Below are 16,150 nucleotides of genomic sequence, written 5' to 3'. Positions count from 1 at the left end.
GAACCACGCCAAGCAATGCAAATTTGTCTTCTGTATGCGAGGAGGCTTTCGGGCTGTGTGTGTGTGTGTGTGTGTGTGTGTGTGTGTGTGTGTGTGTGTGTGGTGGAAGGAGGGCAAGTCAAGGCACAGAGTGCACTTTGTGCTCTGAAGCATTCAGCGTTTTGCATGCATTACTGTGCAGTCATTACCAATAACATGAAAGACAAGAATATTGTGTGTGTGTTTGGAATCCTGCCCAGGGCAGCGTTTGAAGGCTCCTTCTGCACACTTGTGAACGTCAATCTTTCCTGGATGACAGCGGTGCGGTTCCCAGTCAATGAGGCCGGCAAAGAATCTTTACAACCTGAAGATTTCAAAAGAGGGCCATGGCACTTGCCCCCGTTTATATTGCAGTGCTGCAGTCAGTGTCAGGCCCACTTATGCTAGAATATAAATAAGACAGCGATAGTCCTTCCCACAGCACGACCCTCATGCTACTGGAAGCGCAGAGCCTCTGGCGCCGAATGTAAAGTGTCCCTACCCAACAAAATAAAATCTTTTATGGTCCCTGGCTCCAGGAAGGCCAAGCACTTAGCCCATTTATTCGAGCCAATGACACACTCGTTCTTAGCTTGCATCCAACCTCCCCCATCTGGAAGGGAAGGCCAGAAAATGGAGGTCCACGATTATGATTTTTTAATAGGCACAACAGTACATGCATATCAAGCAAAATCAGAAAATGCTGGGAACACAGACAGGCCATAACTTTGGGCCAGACCCTTCCTTTAAGTCTGGCCTAAAACATGAATCTGTCTGTTGTCTCCACTGGTGCCAACTGATTTGTATTTTCTGGTTTGCTTTCACGTTTCCAGAATGTGCAGCTTTTTAATCAGTCGTGGCTCAGTGGGCAGCACTCTCGACTTTCTCTGTCAGAAGGTTGCGGGTTCAAGTCCCACTCCAGAGACTTGAGCACATAATCCAGGACGACACTCCCAGTGCAGTGCTGAGGGAGTGCTACGCTGTCGGAGGTGCCGTCTTTCGGATGAGACGTGAAACCGAGGCCCCCCGTCTGCTCTCTCAGGTGGCTGTAAAAGATCCCATGACACTATTTCGAAGAAGAGCAGGGGAGTTGCCCCTGGTGTCCTGGCCAATATTTATCCCTCAACCAACTTCACTAAAACAGATTATCCGGTCATTATCATGTTGCTGCTCATGGGAGCATGCTGTGCGCAAATTGGCCGCTGCATTTCCTACATTACAACAGTGACTACACTTCAAAAATACTTCATTGGCTGTGAGGCGCTTTGGGACGTCCTGAGAATGTAGAATCATAGACTAGTACAGCACCTAAGGAAACCATTTCGCCCAGAAAATTATATAAATGCAAGTCCTTTCTTTCTAAAGGGACAGTAAGCAATTAAGAGCTTGTTCCCCCTCCTCCTGGTGGGCATGGAGGGGCAGTAGTGGAGGCAACTGGCATACAGCAGAGTTGTAATCAGTGGTTGATGTTGTCTCTATGGCGCGTGAATTCAGGACCTTCTAAGAACATAAGATATAGGAGCAGGAGTCGGCCATTCGGCCCTTCGAGCCTGCTCCGCCATTCAATGAGATCATGGCTGATCTTCTGCCTCAATTCCATTCACCGGTCCTATCGCCATATCCCTTGATGCCCTTACTAGTCAGAAACCTATCGACTTCTGTTTTGCATATACCCAATGACTGAGCCTCCACAGCCCTCTGGGGTAGAGAATTCCAAAGATTCACCACCCTCTGGGTGTAGAAATTTCTTCTCATCTCAGTCCTGAATGGCCTATCCTTTATCCTGAGGCTGTGGCCCCTGGTTCTAGACTCCCCAGCCAATGGAAACATTCTCCCAGCATCCACCCTATCAAGTCCTGTAATAATTTTGTATACTTCAATGAGATCCCCTCTAATTTTTCTGAATTCAAGAGAATACAGGCCTAGTTTACTCAATCTCTTCTCATACGACAGTCCCGCCATCCCAGGAATCAATCTCGTGAACCTTCGTTGCACTCCCTTTATGGCAAGTATATCCTTCCTTTGGTAAGGAGACCAAAATTGTACACAGTACTCCAGGTGTGGTCTCACCAAGGCTCTATATAATTGGAGTAAGACTTCTTTACTCCTGTACTCAAATCCTCTTGTAATGAAGGCCAGCATACCATTTGCCTTCTTAATGGCTTGCTGCACCTGCACATTCACTTTCAGTGACTCATGTACAAGGACACCCAGGTCCCTTTGAGCATCTGCATTCTCCAATCTTTCACCATTTAGGAAATACTCTGCCTTTCTGTTTTTTCTATCAAAGTGGATAACTTCACATTTATCCACATTATATTCCATCTGCCATGTTCTCGCCCACTCACTGAGCCTGTTGAGATCCCTTGAAGCCTCTTCACATCCTCTTCACAACTGACCCTGCCACCTAGCTTTGTATCATCAGCAAATTTGGAAATGTTACATTTAGTCCCCTCATCCAAATCATTGATATAGATTGTGAATAGCTGGGGCCCAAGCACCGATCCTTGCGGTACCCCACTAGTCACAGTCTGCCATCCTGAAAAAGACCCGTTTATCACTACTCTTTGTTTTCTGTCTGTTAACCAATTCTCAATCCATGTTAGTATATTACCCCCAATTCCATGTGCCCTAATTTTGTTCACCAACCTCTTGTGTAGGACCTTATCGAAGGCCTTCTGAAAATCCAAATACGCCACATCTACCGGTTCCCCTTTGTCTACTCCATTAGTTACATCCTCAAAGAACTCCAATAGGTTTGTCAAACAGGATTTCCCTTTCATAAATCCATGTTGACTCTGCCCAATCTTACTATTAGTTTCTAAGTGCCCAGTAATTGCATCCTTTATAATAGATTCCAGCATTTTCCCAACTACTGATGTGAGGCTAACAGGTCTGTAGTTCCCTGTTTTCTCTCTCCCTCCTTTCTTAAATAGCGGGGTTACATTTGCTATCCTCCAATCTGCAGGAACCGTTCCAGAATCTATAGAATTTTGGAAGACGAAAATCAATGTGTCCACTATCCCAATGGCCAGCTCTTTCAAAACCCTAGGATGTAGGTCATCCGGTCCTTGGGATTTATTGACTTTTAGTCCCATTAATTTTGCTAGTACTGTTTTTTTAAGTTCCTCATTCTCGCCACACCCTTGGTTTTCTCGTATTTCTGGGAGGTTTTTTGTGTCTTCCTCTGTGAAGGCAGAAACAAAGTATTTATTTAATTTCTCTGCCATTTCCTCATTCCCCATTATAAATTCTCCCGTCTCTGACTGTAAAGGACCTACATTTACCTTCACCAGTCTTTTCCTTTTCACATACCTATAGAAGCTTTTACAATCAGTTTTTATATTTTTCGCTAGTTTGTGTTCGTATTCCATTTTCCCTTTCTTTATCAATTTCTTGGTCCCCCTTTGCTGATTTCTAAAAAGATCCCAATCCTCAGGCTGACCGCTTTTTCTGGCAACTTTATAAGCTTCTTCCTTTGACTTAATATTAGCTTTAATTTCTTTTGTTAGCCAAGGTTGGATCACTTTTCCTTTTGGGTTTTTATGCCCTAGAGGAATATATGTTTGTTGCAAAGGATGCATTATTATGTTAGCCATTGTATGTCCACCTTCATACCTTTTAGTGTAGTCTCCCAATCTACCATGGCCAACTTGTCCCTCATACCCTTGTAGTTTCCTCTGTTTAGATTGAAGACCTTAGTTTCAGATTGGACTACATCACTCTCAAACTTAATATAAAATTCAATCATATTATGGTCACTTGTCCCTAAAGGCTCCTTTACCACAAGATTATTGATTAGCCCTTTCTCATTACACAGTACCAGATCCAGAATAGCCTGTTCCCTGGTTGGTTCCTCCACATACTGATCCAGGAAACCATCTCACATACATTCCAAGAATTCATCCTCCACACTATATTCTATCTGTAGGTTTCCTTCTTCCCCTGCCTAGTTTCAACATTTTCCCCCTTCCCAATCTCCTTCAACCTGGTGAAGTCCAAGCCATGGAATTCCATCAGCTGGAGAGAGTGAGATGGAGGATACATTCAAGCAAGGGGAGCAATAACATTTTTTAAAAAACAGGCTGAATTATAAAGTAATGTGTTTTGGGCAGGTGAACAAGAGAGAGAGAGGAGATTCTGCGATGGTTTTAGACCTGTATAGTTTACTCACAAGCTGTACATATTAGCCAAAAATCAAGATGAATTATTGCACACTACTTTATAATTCACCTTCACACATGGAGTACATTAAATTTTGTATAATACGTGACTTTGCAGTCTTCAGATCAGACTTTAAATGTTCCCTCCCTCCCCGCCCCCCCCCCCAACTTTACTAAAGACCTCACCCTAGTGGCTATTATTCAGGTCTGAACCAGGACAGTGAGTATCAACAGGCTGTTCGATCATGGAGTGCATCACAGCCCTGCCTAACTTGAATGTCCACACTTACACTCAGCAGGAGTTGCTGGATAAAAATCTACAACAGCCTGGCCAATTACCCCACTCCCCAACACAGAGGTACTGAGGTCAATTGTAGCCCACCCCCAGCCCCCCTGCCGAGATCAACAAACTCCACACAGACAAGGCATCAAACATAGGATCTTCCTTCAGCTACTCACCGGATAAATTCACTTGAGATACTGGAGGAGTCAGATTAGATCTTTGAGCTTTTAATAATATAACTGGTTACAGAAATCTGCTGCAAAATCTCCTTCATGATTATTGAATTCTAGGATGAACAACTGAATGGAATGAATATTTCCTGCTCTTACCAGTTCTATAAAAGAGGCTTCGTCTGTAGAAGTGTGCAGTTGGTCAGTTTCTGCCCCCTGAGTTATGTCCACTATCTGTTCAGACAGATAGTATTTCTGGGGTTTTTTCCCCCCTCACCTTCTTCAAATCTTGTTTCTTTTCGGAGTGGAGATTGCTAATTATAGCGCCAAATTAAGAGGTACTTTTGCGCTGTTTGCCCGCGCTTGCTTGAAACTGGGAGAAAACTGCGTCACCTCATGTTTACGTGGCTGTACGGAGATTTACATCGAATTTACAGCACAGAAACAGGCCATTCAGCCCTGCTGGTCTATACCGGTGATTATGCGCCACACAAGCCTCCTCCCACTCTATCAACATATTTATCGGTTCCTTTCTCCCTCGTCTTTGTATCTAGCATCCCCTTAAATGCATCTATGCTATTCACCTCAGCGACTCCATGTGGTAGCGAGTTCCATATTCTAACCACTCTCTGGGTAAATCATTTTACTTAAAGACAGCTGGTGGAAAGAGCATACTTTGAACACCAGAAGTTAGGCTGTGTTTAAACCCAGCTCCTCCAGGCAGAAGAGCAGCGCAGTAACCCTTTATGCCACCAAGTCTTCATTTAGTTTAATTTATGACGTATTTAAGAAACAAGAAAAACATTTGTTGCATTTCACACTGAAATGGGGTCCTCAAAATGGACAGAAATGATGGAAGGTGCGGCACACTATTGCACAGAAAGACTCCAAAACGGTTGCAATGCGCTGAGCAAGGTCCAACACAGCTATGCACAGAGTTAAAACTCCCTCTAAACAGGATCCACTCCATTCATTTTAGTGACTAAAATAAATGCACGTTGACACAGAACACAAATTGACTGAAATGCAAATGAATCTAAAGCAGGCCATTTCTAACCAGCGATAAAGTATTACAGATACGTGAGTCCACGCACACCATTTCAGGGAAGTAAGCAGGTGTTTCATGTTCATAAGAATTCTGTAGTAGCAGTGCCATGATTTGACACCCCCTCCTCGAGTTTAAACAGTACAGTGGCTGTGCTGCAGAAAGAACGCACTGTTCTCAACTCCCACGACAATTGCACATGCCATCCCATTCTTAAAGGATAGTCAGCTCCATTCAAGTTAACAGTAACAATGCTTTGATACAACTCCTCAAGGAAAATTGGAGGGGGGGGGGCGGCACAGTTGAATTACAGTCTCTTCTACTAATTCATGCCATGCTAGAAAATCAGTTTTCCAACATTTGTGGGCACCACTGTTACACTGCAACAAAAGGAGGGCAATTGAGACGCCTGGAGCAAAGCTTTGGTGCTAAAATATTGATGGCCAATGTATATAAAAAAACATGCACACAAGTTCAGTAGCGTGTGTGCACATTTGTTACATTTACCAATTATTCCACTGTGTTTGATACCTCCCTGTTCCCACTCAGTTTAATTTAATTTTCCTCCCCCCACCCCTTCTGAACAGTTCCTGGACCGTGGATCATCTCTCATTTGAAAGGGGCTGGGTTGCCTACTTCAATTCTTCCGCCCGTTGGGCTGCCTGCTTTTCCTTGCCTACCCAGGTCTTGGGAGAGCGCCTTAACTTTAGGTGCCAACCGTGGCTCAACAGTAGGACTCTCTCCTCAGGAGACAGAAGCTCACAGGTCCAAGCCCCACTCCAGAGACTTCAGCACATAATCCAGGCTGACCCTCCAGTGCAGCACTGAGGAAATGCTGCACTGTCGGAGGTGCCCGTCTTTCGGATGAGATGTTAAACCAAGTGCCTGGCTGCCCGCTGAAGTCGGCATAAAAGATCCCATGGCACCAAAAATCGAAGAACAAGGGAGTTGTCCCCTGTCTCGGCCAATATTTATCCCTCAACCAAAACCGAATATCTGATCATTTATCGCATTGCTGTTTGTGGGACCTTGCTGTGCGTAAATTGGCTGCCACATTTCCCTATATTACGTGACTACACGTCAAAAATATTTAATTGCCTGTGAAGCACTTTGGAGATCTGGAGGTCATGAAAGGTGCTATATAAATGCAAGTTCTTTCTTTTTTCTAGCTGTGCTATTCTCCCACATTTACCTTTTAACATGCAGCCAGTCTTCCTATTAACCAGATGCATTGTAGGGGTTGTGGGCAAGGGGGGGGGGGGGAGCGGTTGGGTCATTCCTTGTACCCCAGGCTGACCTGACCATGTCATTTTGATGAGTGCACACGTATGTAGTACTGATGCTGCCATCGCTACAGAGAATAGGAGTGCGTCTAGGCAGCCACATCAAAGCAAGCTGCTGCTACTGGAGCAGCACATTGACTGGCTCCAGGAACAGTCAGCTCATAAAAAAATTTTTTATAAAGGGGCTGGGGAATCTGCCTGGCTTTTCATCTCAAAAGGTAATTCAATAAATTGATTTGGACGTGGTCACTGCTTATGCGAGACCTGCACGACAGTGGCCAAAATCCAATCTTGAAGCAGTTCTTGGGCCAACTGCCCATAGGTGGTGCACTGCAAACACCACTTGGCTTGATCCACTATGTCAGGTCATTAGTAATCGAATTCTGGCTCACTTTCTAAAGATCAGTGAGCAAGTCCAAACGTAAGGCACACCCTTTAGATTAAATGGAAATTCTCCACAAACCTTCTCTCCCCACCCCCCCCCCCCCCACATTCCATTTCCCTGGTGATGCCTCATATTGTGGTATAATTTCACAAGTGCCCTCCAGTACTTCAACTAAATAGACATGCTTAATCTATGAGCTCAGGTTGAGAGTGGTCAGCTATTTCGTTACAGGCAAGCCCAATTCTGTCCACAAGCAACATCGAAACATCCAATCTGGAACCTTTCTGGTCTACATAGCACCAAGCAGTGCATTTACAAGCCTTAGAAGACAGGTTCATCTGTTCTAAAAAGGAACATTTGAATTACCACGAGGTAAGGAATGAAAAATATATTGTATGCAGTGATGACAGATAGATAAATAGAATTTAAGTTAGATATTTGGAAGAAGGACGCATAGTATGAGATAACATAAGAGCCAGTAGCCAATGTGTGGAATGCAAAGGAGAGTGCACTCTGAACCAACTAGGGATTGTTCTTTAGTAGTTAGAGCAAATGTGTATTTAAAATGCAATGGAAATAGAATCATTTTCTAACTGGACAAGTAAATTAAAAGTTTCCTTCCCCGAGGAAAATAAATTGGTGGAATTTTAACCAAACCAATCACGGCCTTTTCAACTGTATGAACTGCCTGTCTTTGACAAATTACTTCTCACTCCCTGTAGTGAGCAGCTTGCATCAGCAGATAGCATAGCAAAAGGATGTTCATGCTTGACTACAATTGACAATATAGTAATTAGGTGAATTGCATTTATCTGCACTTGTCTCTTGACAAATTCCTCTACTGATGTTTCGACTACTGTTTCAATGACATAACATCATTACTTACATTCACAATGTACGACATGCCTTAGCATTAATGGATGAGATAGCATTTATTATGGAGTTTTAGCACACCAGGGATTGGAGACTATCGCTAAACCCAAGTTCTTTGTGCTTAAATCAAGACAAAACCACGTCTCATTTATCATTGCATCAGACGAGTACAGGCATACATGGTCACCTTTTAAATATCAAATTTTACTTCCCGTTATGATCTGTGATTTTTCTTGATCTCACAGCAGCAGCTTTGATGCAGAGCAATGAAACAACCAGAATCGTTTCTTCATGGATACCTGGAATATAATGCATTGCTCTGCAATGGTACTCAATTCCTACCAGAAGATGTTGCTGGTGGATTTAAACACACACTAGTCTCACCTATTGGCAGAAGTCAAGTACTACAACAGTCCAGGTCTGTATGAATAGAATGTTAACTGTAATGACACACGTTAAAAGGATCATTGCTTTCACAAAAGTGGGAAACCTTTTCTCGTGCAAAAAAAGAGCCACGTGCAACTTTCATGTGCAAGTGACGTGATGAGGTGTTGACACGATTTGCGTCAGTTGTGCTTGTAAACGTTAAAAAAGTTTGCCAACACTTTTATGATGATAATGGCCCTTTAAATTTACATATAAACATTTTGTACCCAACTCCTCCATTGTTCACAATGTATTTAATTTGTAGCCCTCGCTCTTCGCACAAACGTTAGCAGTTTCAGTTAACCCCCCGAACACAGCACAGAATAAGATAGGTTTACCCAACCACTCACAAAGCCATCCACTGGATACAGTATATCCCAGCATGTTTTCAAGTGACTAACTTCTGGACAGATACCAGAAGGTGACTAAAGCTACTGTCCAACCCTTGCATTCAGAATTGGAATAAAGACCGTTCATGTTTATTTAACAACACAGTAAACAGGAGTAAGCCATTCAGCCCCTTGAGCCTGCTCCACCATTCAATTAGATCCTGGCTGATCTGTACTTCAACTGCAGTTACCTGCCTTTGCTCCAGATTCTTTGATACCCGTAAAATGTATACATATCTGCAGTGCATGGTGCATGTTATCCTGTGGCTGGCTATGCGCGGGAGTCAGGTCTGGTGCTAAAACCTGCTACTGTAATGACAGTAGACAGTGCTACCTGCAGAAGGGTCCAACGGCTTCTCCCGGGTGGATGACCACCTGGAGGAGGGCAGTGGGACCCTCGATGGACGAGATGCCATCAAAAGGCGGAGGAGCTAATCCTTCGATTCACCCAGGGCATCCACAACCTGTAAACCGGGACACAGCTGCAGTACACAACAAGCCAATGAAAGAGCAACCAGAGGCAGTCCGAAACACAACACCAGGGTTTAATGCCCCCTTCCACAAGAAGATTTACCACCACACATGATGAATGAAGAGGTGTGGAAGAGAGTTACAGGAGCGCCGATGATTGTCAACCGACAATGATGAGCGGGAGTAGGTGAAGCCCAGAAGGTTGTTAAAAGCACGAGTTAAGAATGGGGAAAATATTGATTGGGAATATCCTGTGTCCTTACTGCTTCAAAGGACCACCTAGTATTGGCCCAGAATTCACTGCAATGGCGATATTGGTGACAAACACCATGGGCTGGATTTTGATACTGGAGGCGTGTAGGAGGCGGGACTATAGCTTTTGGAGTTGTAGTCCCGCCTCCATCGAGTTGTGGCCAACCCACGCGATTTTCACTTGATTGACCTTGTTGAGCTCGCCCAGCGGGCTCAGCAGGCCAATTAAGGGCCACCTGGCAACAGGTGACGTCACAGATTGACATTTCATCTGTCAAGAGCTTTTGACAGATGAAATATCAGCGACAGTTCTTTGAAGCTGTCAAACACTGACAATCTGTACACTAAGTTAATTCCTTCCTCTCAGGTTGATTTAGAGATCTCTCCGGAACAGAAAGCTGAATGCTACAACTTTTGACAGCTCGCGGCCATTCTGCTTTCTGTGCCGGTGAGATGAGGGACTCCCATAGACCTGAAGGAAGGAAGGCTGTAAAGGTAAGTAAAGCTCCTTTAAACACTTTACACACACCAAACACACTTACCTCTGCACTTGTGCACCCATCACTCACCTGAACACTGACATCTCGAACCCTCCAAGCCCTTCAGCCCGACGGTCCGCCTCGCTAACTTGGCGTGGTTTGGAGCCGTCGGGAATCCCACACTTCAGCAATAAAAATAGGGATTAGGCTAAAAACTGCCTGTTAACTATCTGTTAACAGGCAGTTAATTGTCACTAATCCCCTTCCCGCCTCGGCTCCCAGCACAGGTCAGGTACCCGCCTGAAACTGGCATGGAAGCGGGTTGGGGGCAGGATGGGTTCGTGCTCCCCGATTTTAACCCCCCCTCCCACACGCCTCCAATCCCGCCTCAACGGCCCAATGAAAATCGAGCCCCATAAGTTAGTTGGCTGTGCTCCTTGATGTTCCAGTGGTGAATTTGCACCACAATTTGCTGGAAGAATAATTGGAATTAGCCGCATCAAGCCTAGCGGCAGATCGGGAGCTGTGCGGCCAATGGATAATAAATTAATTTTGCTTGTTGAGTTTTGCTGGAATTTCAACCTAATTTATCTGTTTATTTATTTTATATCCAGCCGGCAGCAAGTTATTGAAAAGGTATAAAGATACAGGAATAAATACTGGCATAAGACCAAATATTATTAGGAAAAATAAACAGTTCTTCTGTAACTCTCACACAGTATCACGAGGCTATGGCTGGGAGCTGTGGATTTTAAGAGGTGCTGTACTTTACCCCTGATCGACGTCAGAAAGCGATTTCAGAAGCAATGCAGAAAACTGTCACCCCCAGCAGCAAATTCACAGTGTTAAGAATTACCCTAATTTCCCCTCCCGATTACAACATCTAGCAGTGTGAAAAACCAAGTACAAATGACATTCGCGTAAGAAAAATGTAGAATTCAGATAGAAACTGTATTATAATGCCCAGAAGCTACGTCGCTTCTGTTAAATGCATCCCTTTTATGGTTCCTATACATACTCAGCCCACCAGCGCCATTCTGCAACCATCCAACCGGTCATGGCGATCTCAGTGGCTTTAATTCGGCAAACTGTACCTCACTGTTAGGGTTGCCAACCCGCCAGGATTGCCCTGGAGTCTCCAGAAATTGAAGATTAATCTCCAGGCACCGCTGGGAGCAAATCCGGGAGAAAAATCACAGGAACAGTAAAAAAAAATTGTGGTTCATCAGTCATAAAAATATTGGAGGGGGGGGGGGGAAAGAGTGGAAAAAAGGCTGTCTGACTGGGCGAGGTAGTTGGAGGCAGACATGATGAAAGCTACAGGAATACATTCAACCAGAGTTGGCAACCCAACTGGCTATTGGTTTTAATGGGGGAGTTAATTAGATTGGGCAACTCTGTTTCCACCCAGGGAAATGGCTGAGCGGCAGAATAAAGCTCAAGGAATTTGGGAGTGGCGTAAGTAATGGGTGAAGTTAGCGACGGCCAGAATTTCCTGGAACCTTTTTTTTGGCGCCATAAACTGGGCCCGGCCACATTGATGCTACAAATCTCCAGGAAATTCCGCCGCATATAAACCACAGCGCTCAGGAGGAGGAGGGCACTCGGACCAAAGGATGCCGCTCTCCAGAGAACCATGTACCAGCACATTTATTGATCCCCTCCATCAGTTCTATTGATCTGCATCGATTGGTAGGTTCAAATAGTCAGGGGAGGGGGTTGTGACAATTTGCCTACACATATATCCGGTGACTTAATTTCTATTCTACACACACACGCACAGAGAGGTCTTTTATTGGCCATCCTTAATCCAAGCGATTAGTCTTTTTTTAATTTCAATCAGTTAAACTTTACGGCTCTCGGTAGACACTCGCCGTAAAACAAACGTGAAAACTGCCAAAAGCAATTAGGCAGAAATGTCCATTTCTTGTTTGTGTGTAAAAAAAAAGTAAACACGTGGCTTCCTTTTTACGGCGTTGCCAATAATAAATCCGCCCATTAAACTTTTAAATATAAATAAAAACTTCAAAATGTGCGAATTAAAGGCAAGTGGAGCGACGGGTCCCTGCTGGCAGATGGTGTGTGGTGCATGCAACCCATTCTCTGGCACAACTTGGCGAATTGAGATCCCACTCTTAAAGCACAAGCGGCTTTTTTTTTAATCGCACCCATGCGTTGAAAGTCTGACTTTAATGGTCGCCCTGTGCCGGTTGCAGAGCAAAGAACATCAACCCATGTTCGAGCTGCCTCACATATTCGATATTAATTCTCCGCCCAGACCCCTTTTTTTACATGTTAGCATTGTAATAAGGCGGCTCGACAGATCGGGAAACAAGGAATCGAATGCAAATTAAAGGGAGGATTGTTTTAGAGGCGTTAAACACCTGTTCTCCGACAATATAGTCACTTATGGTGCTGACCCATGACTGGAGTGAATGGACAGCAATGGTCAGAATATTCCCCCCGAATTGGAAATAAAGTCTCAAGCTATTTTTTTATTATTACAAATAAATTGGAAAAGGAAGAGACACCGAGAGAAAGAGCGAGCAGCTCCGGTTAAATTGTGTGTGGTTTTAAAAAATATATATAAACATATTGTATCTTATTAACCAAGGTGCCTACCTCTGCCAATTCTAAAACAAGACTGCCCCTTTCTGTCTACCCGAACACATTAACCGTTGTTAGTAATGGTTGGGGATCCTAGGACTAGGGGGCAGAGTCTAAAAATTAGAGCCAGACCTTTCAGGAGTGAAATTAGGAAACACTTCTACACACAAAGGGTGGTAGAAGTTTGGAACTCTCTTCTGCAAACGGCAATTGATGCTGGATCAATTGTTCATTTTAAATCGAGATTGATAGATTTTTGTTAACCAAAGGTATTAAGGGACAGGGGCCAAAGGCGAGTATATGGGGTTAGGTCGCAGATCAATCATTATCTCATTGAATGGTGGAACAGGCTCGAGGGGCTGAATGGCCAACTCCTGTTCCTATGTAACCCTGCTCTCGCCCTCCTCCTCCTCTCCCAAGGCAGGACTATCATTTCTGTTGACCGGAAGCCCCAAGGACCGGCCGCTGTTGAGACAATCCCGACACGACTTGCTCTCATATTAAAAATTGAAGTTTCAAGTCCATTCAAAAAGCGAGCAGGAGTGTTTGCAAGTGTTGCCCAGTGGGGATCTCCCTGGCCAGGCTGGGTCAGGTACTGGTTATAGATTGATGGCAAGTTATCACTGACATGTCGCTCGCTTGTGGGGGTTTTCTGAGACACCGGGATCTATTCTTATCCCAAGACTCCACAGGCAGCCTTGACGTAGTGGGTTTTGCATGTGCAGAGATACAATGGGGTGCCGCAGACAAAGTTCAAAATCATTGCCTATCTAACGTCACATATTTGGAGAGTATTTACTACATGTCTAAGAGGAAAGACTCAACCCGGTAGTGCAACTTTGCTTCTGACTCACCTCCAGGTGTTTGCTAGTGGCTGGACTATAGATGCCTAGAATCGGGCTACAGACCTTTGACCCTAGAATTGGCCATAATAGGAAAATCCACTCGTTACATACCCCCACCCCCAAGCACCATTGAACATAAAACATCGGCCTGGTCCTTTACTGTGTTTTCAACTTGACTCCTCGGTTCGAATTATTCCTGGCTTTTTTTTTGTAGATTTTGGGGCTTTGCAAAAAGGCGCACTTGGCATTTTGCCTCGGACGAATTAAACCGCCTTTGAGAACTGGAACCCACCCAGAGGGATGTTCCGTTCAAGCGTTTGGATACTAGCGAGTCATTCAGAAGATGCCCCCGTTACTGTATACACCTTAATATTCAGAGTTTGGGGGGGGGGGGGGTGGAAGAGACCAGCCCGATTGAAGCCAAGGGAAGATTCCAAACTGGAGCCAACTCAAAAACTCGTGTAAAGAGGTTGGGGTCTCAATCCATATATAAATAACACGACAGAGGAACATCTTTTCAGTGGGTTAGAAAAAGTGAAAAGAAAGAGTTGGAATGACAGATCAGCACTAAAATATATCAAAGAAACATTGCCTTAACAGCCCCGGAGAGTTGGTGCTATTAATGATTATGAACTGGTTTTAATTCAGAAGTGAGATGACCACACGTATTAAAATAACATTGAACTTCGGTTAAAAAAAACTGCAAACTGGAGGGGGCCCTTATAAACGGCATCCTATTCAGTGTTAACTTCCTTTAAGGTGCACTGACTGGGGTGTGGGCGGAATGTTTGGCAAACCGTGTCAATTTGGGGAAAGGAAGAACCACGGGCCTTACCACGAGAACCATACACTCCCCCCTCTGTTAAACGATTGTACAACATATCAGTTTAATAGATTTGTTCCCCAGTTAACTGTACACACAGAGATACAACCCCAGGGTGTCATTTACAACAGGGTCACTGTCACAACCGATGTATCTCCGCGCGATTTGGGTCATTGGAGCACGTGTTTGCAAATCAATTCGAGAAAGATTGGCTCGTCCCCTCCTCCCCACTGAGGCAGTGTCCCTTTAATGGGGAGGGGGGAGAAAGGCTCCGGAACCAATGAACGTCTCAATAACTTGCCACCTTAGGCATCATTATTCCTTTGAAGCAGTTTCGTGTATCGGACAGTTTAAAACAAGAGGGGGTTTGAAACTGGTTATGGTCATAACAGTCGGCGTTGGTTTTTTTTTGCCCAAGTTTATTGCTAGTCCACAGCACGATTGATGATCAGAAATAACAACTAGTACTGATGATCAGAGTTGTGTTGTGTCTTCAGCTAACTGCTGTTAATTATTGGGTGGGGGGGGGGGTGGTTAGGGTTACAGTTACGGTAAACAACGACCACTTTCTAATCCGACTTCAGACTCCCTTTCATTTCACAATCGGTTTCCGAGTAGTCCACAATATCACACCGAATAGAACCCTCCACCCCTTTCAAATCCAGGGTGTACATGTCTGAGCTTCGCTCGGCAACAGAGGGGGGTCCAAACTAGAACTAACTCTTCGACATGAACTTGAGTAAAATATAATTATCACTGAAGCACTATATAAACTTCTCACGTCTACACGCTCAGATCAACAGAAACACGTCTCTATTCAGATGAATGCAAACTAAACCGAGTTTACCGGCTCTGCAGTAAGATTGATTAATATACATTAATGGTATTAAATTCCTATTGCTTACACTGCTGTTCTGGCCGGACCAATGCACCATGGCTTGATTGTGTGCCGAGTCCCCGGTCAATGCGAAAGTCGTGCTGGTCAGTTTCATCTCCTCGGGGCGGGGGTTGGTGAGTTTCGCCGCCTCCGGGCGGGGGTTGCCGGCTTGCCCGGGGGCAGGAGCGCCCAGCCCGGGGGACTCCTCCGAAACTCCGCGGCGCCACCGAGGGCTCGCCCAACCTTCCGTCGCCGCCGCCGCCCAACGCCGCAGATACGCCGAGCCCGGCTGCCTGGCCGGGAGAAGGGCGCAACTCCAGTGGGCAGAGGCCAGGCAGGCGAGAGCGGCGAGCAGGGTCCAGCACCCCGGGCATGAAGCAACAGTTTGGACAGTCATCCTTCCCACACCTGGGCAACTAGAAGACCAACACACACAAAAATAAATAACTTCAGCAGCGTGGCTGTCACTGCCTGTGGCACGTCAGTCAACTCCTTAGAAGTTGTGTGACTGGGTTTTATATATATATATAATAATATATATAAAGTGCTTCTGACTGATACTGCACACGTTCAAGGGTTTGATGAACGCCGCGCCAATGGGGAAAAAGGAAAGGGGAGGGATAGAGAGAGGAAGGAGATTGTTAATGAACGGAGTCAGTTAGATCCACCACTGTACTGTGTCGGACAATCTGCAATCATTTATCAACGCTTCAGTGCCGTGTTGTATCCATCCTGGTCACAAGGTTGCAAAAAAAAAACCC

At 44.9% G+C, this 16,150-nt stretch overlaps 1 protein-coding gene across 1 annotated transcript in view; it reads right to left on the bottom strand.

Moving 5' to 3' along the window:
• LOC147113360 (VPS10 domain-containing receptor SorCS1-like) overlaps positions 1 to 15,926 on the bottom strand; it is a 1,462,440-nt gene extending 1,446,514 nt beyond the window's left edge. The window contains exon 1 of the mRNA XM_085996119.1: positions 15,418 to 15,926. Coding sequence (XP_085852245.1) covers positions 15,418 to 15,786 — 369 coding nt within the window. The 5' untranslated portion in view covers positions 15,787 to 15,926. The remainder of the gene's footprint in view (positions 1 to 15,417) is intronic.
• Positions 15,927 to 16,150: the final 224 nt, after the last annotated feature.

This window comes from Somniosus microcephalus, chromosome 8 (genome assembly GCF_052327205.1).
Source record: "Somniosus microcephalus isolate GS21.2 chromosome 8, FLI_Smic_1.0, whole genome shotgun sequence".
Lineage (NCBI taxonomy): Eukaryota > Metazoa > Chordata > Chondrichthyes > Squaliformes > Somniosidae > Somniosus > Somniosus microcephalus.
Note: the sequence above shows the minus strand (reverse complement) of the source record. Positions and strands in the feature narration are given on the sequence as shown.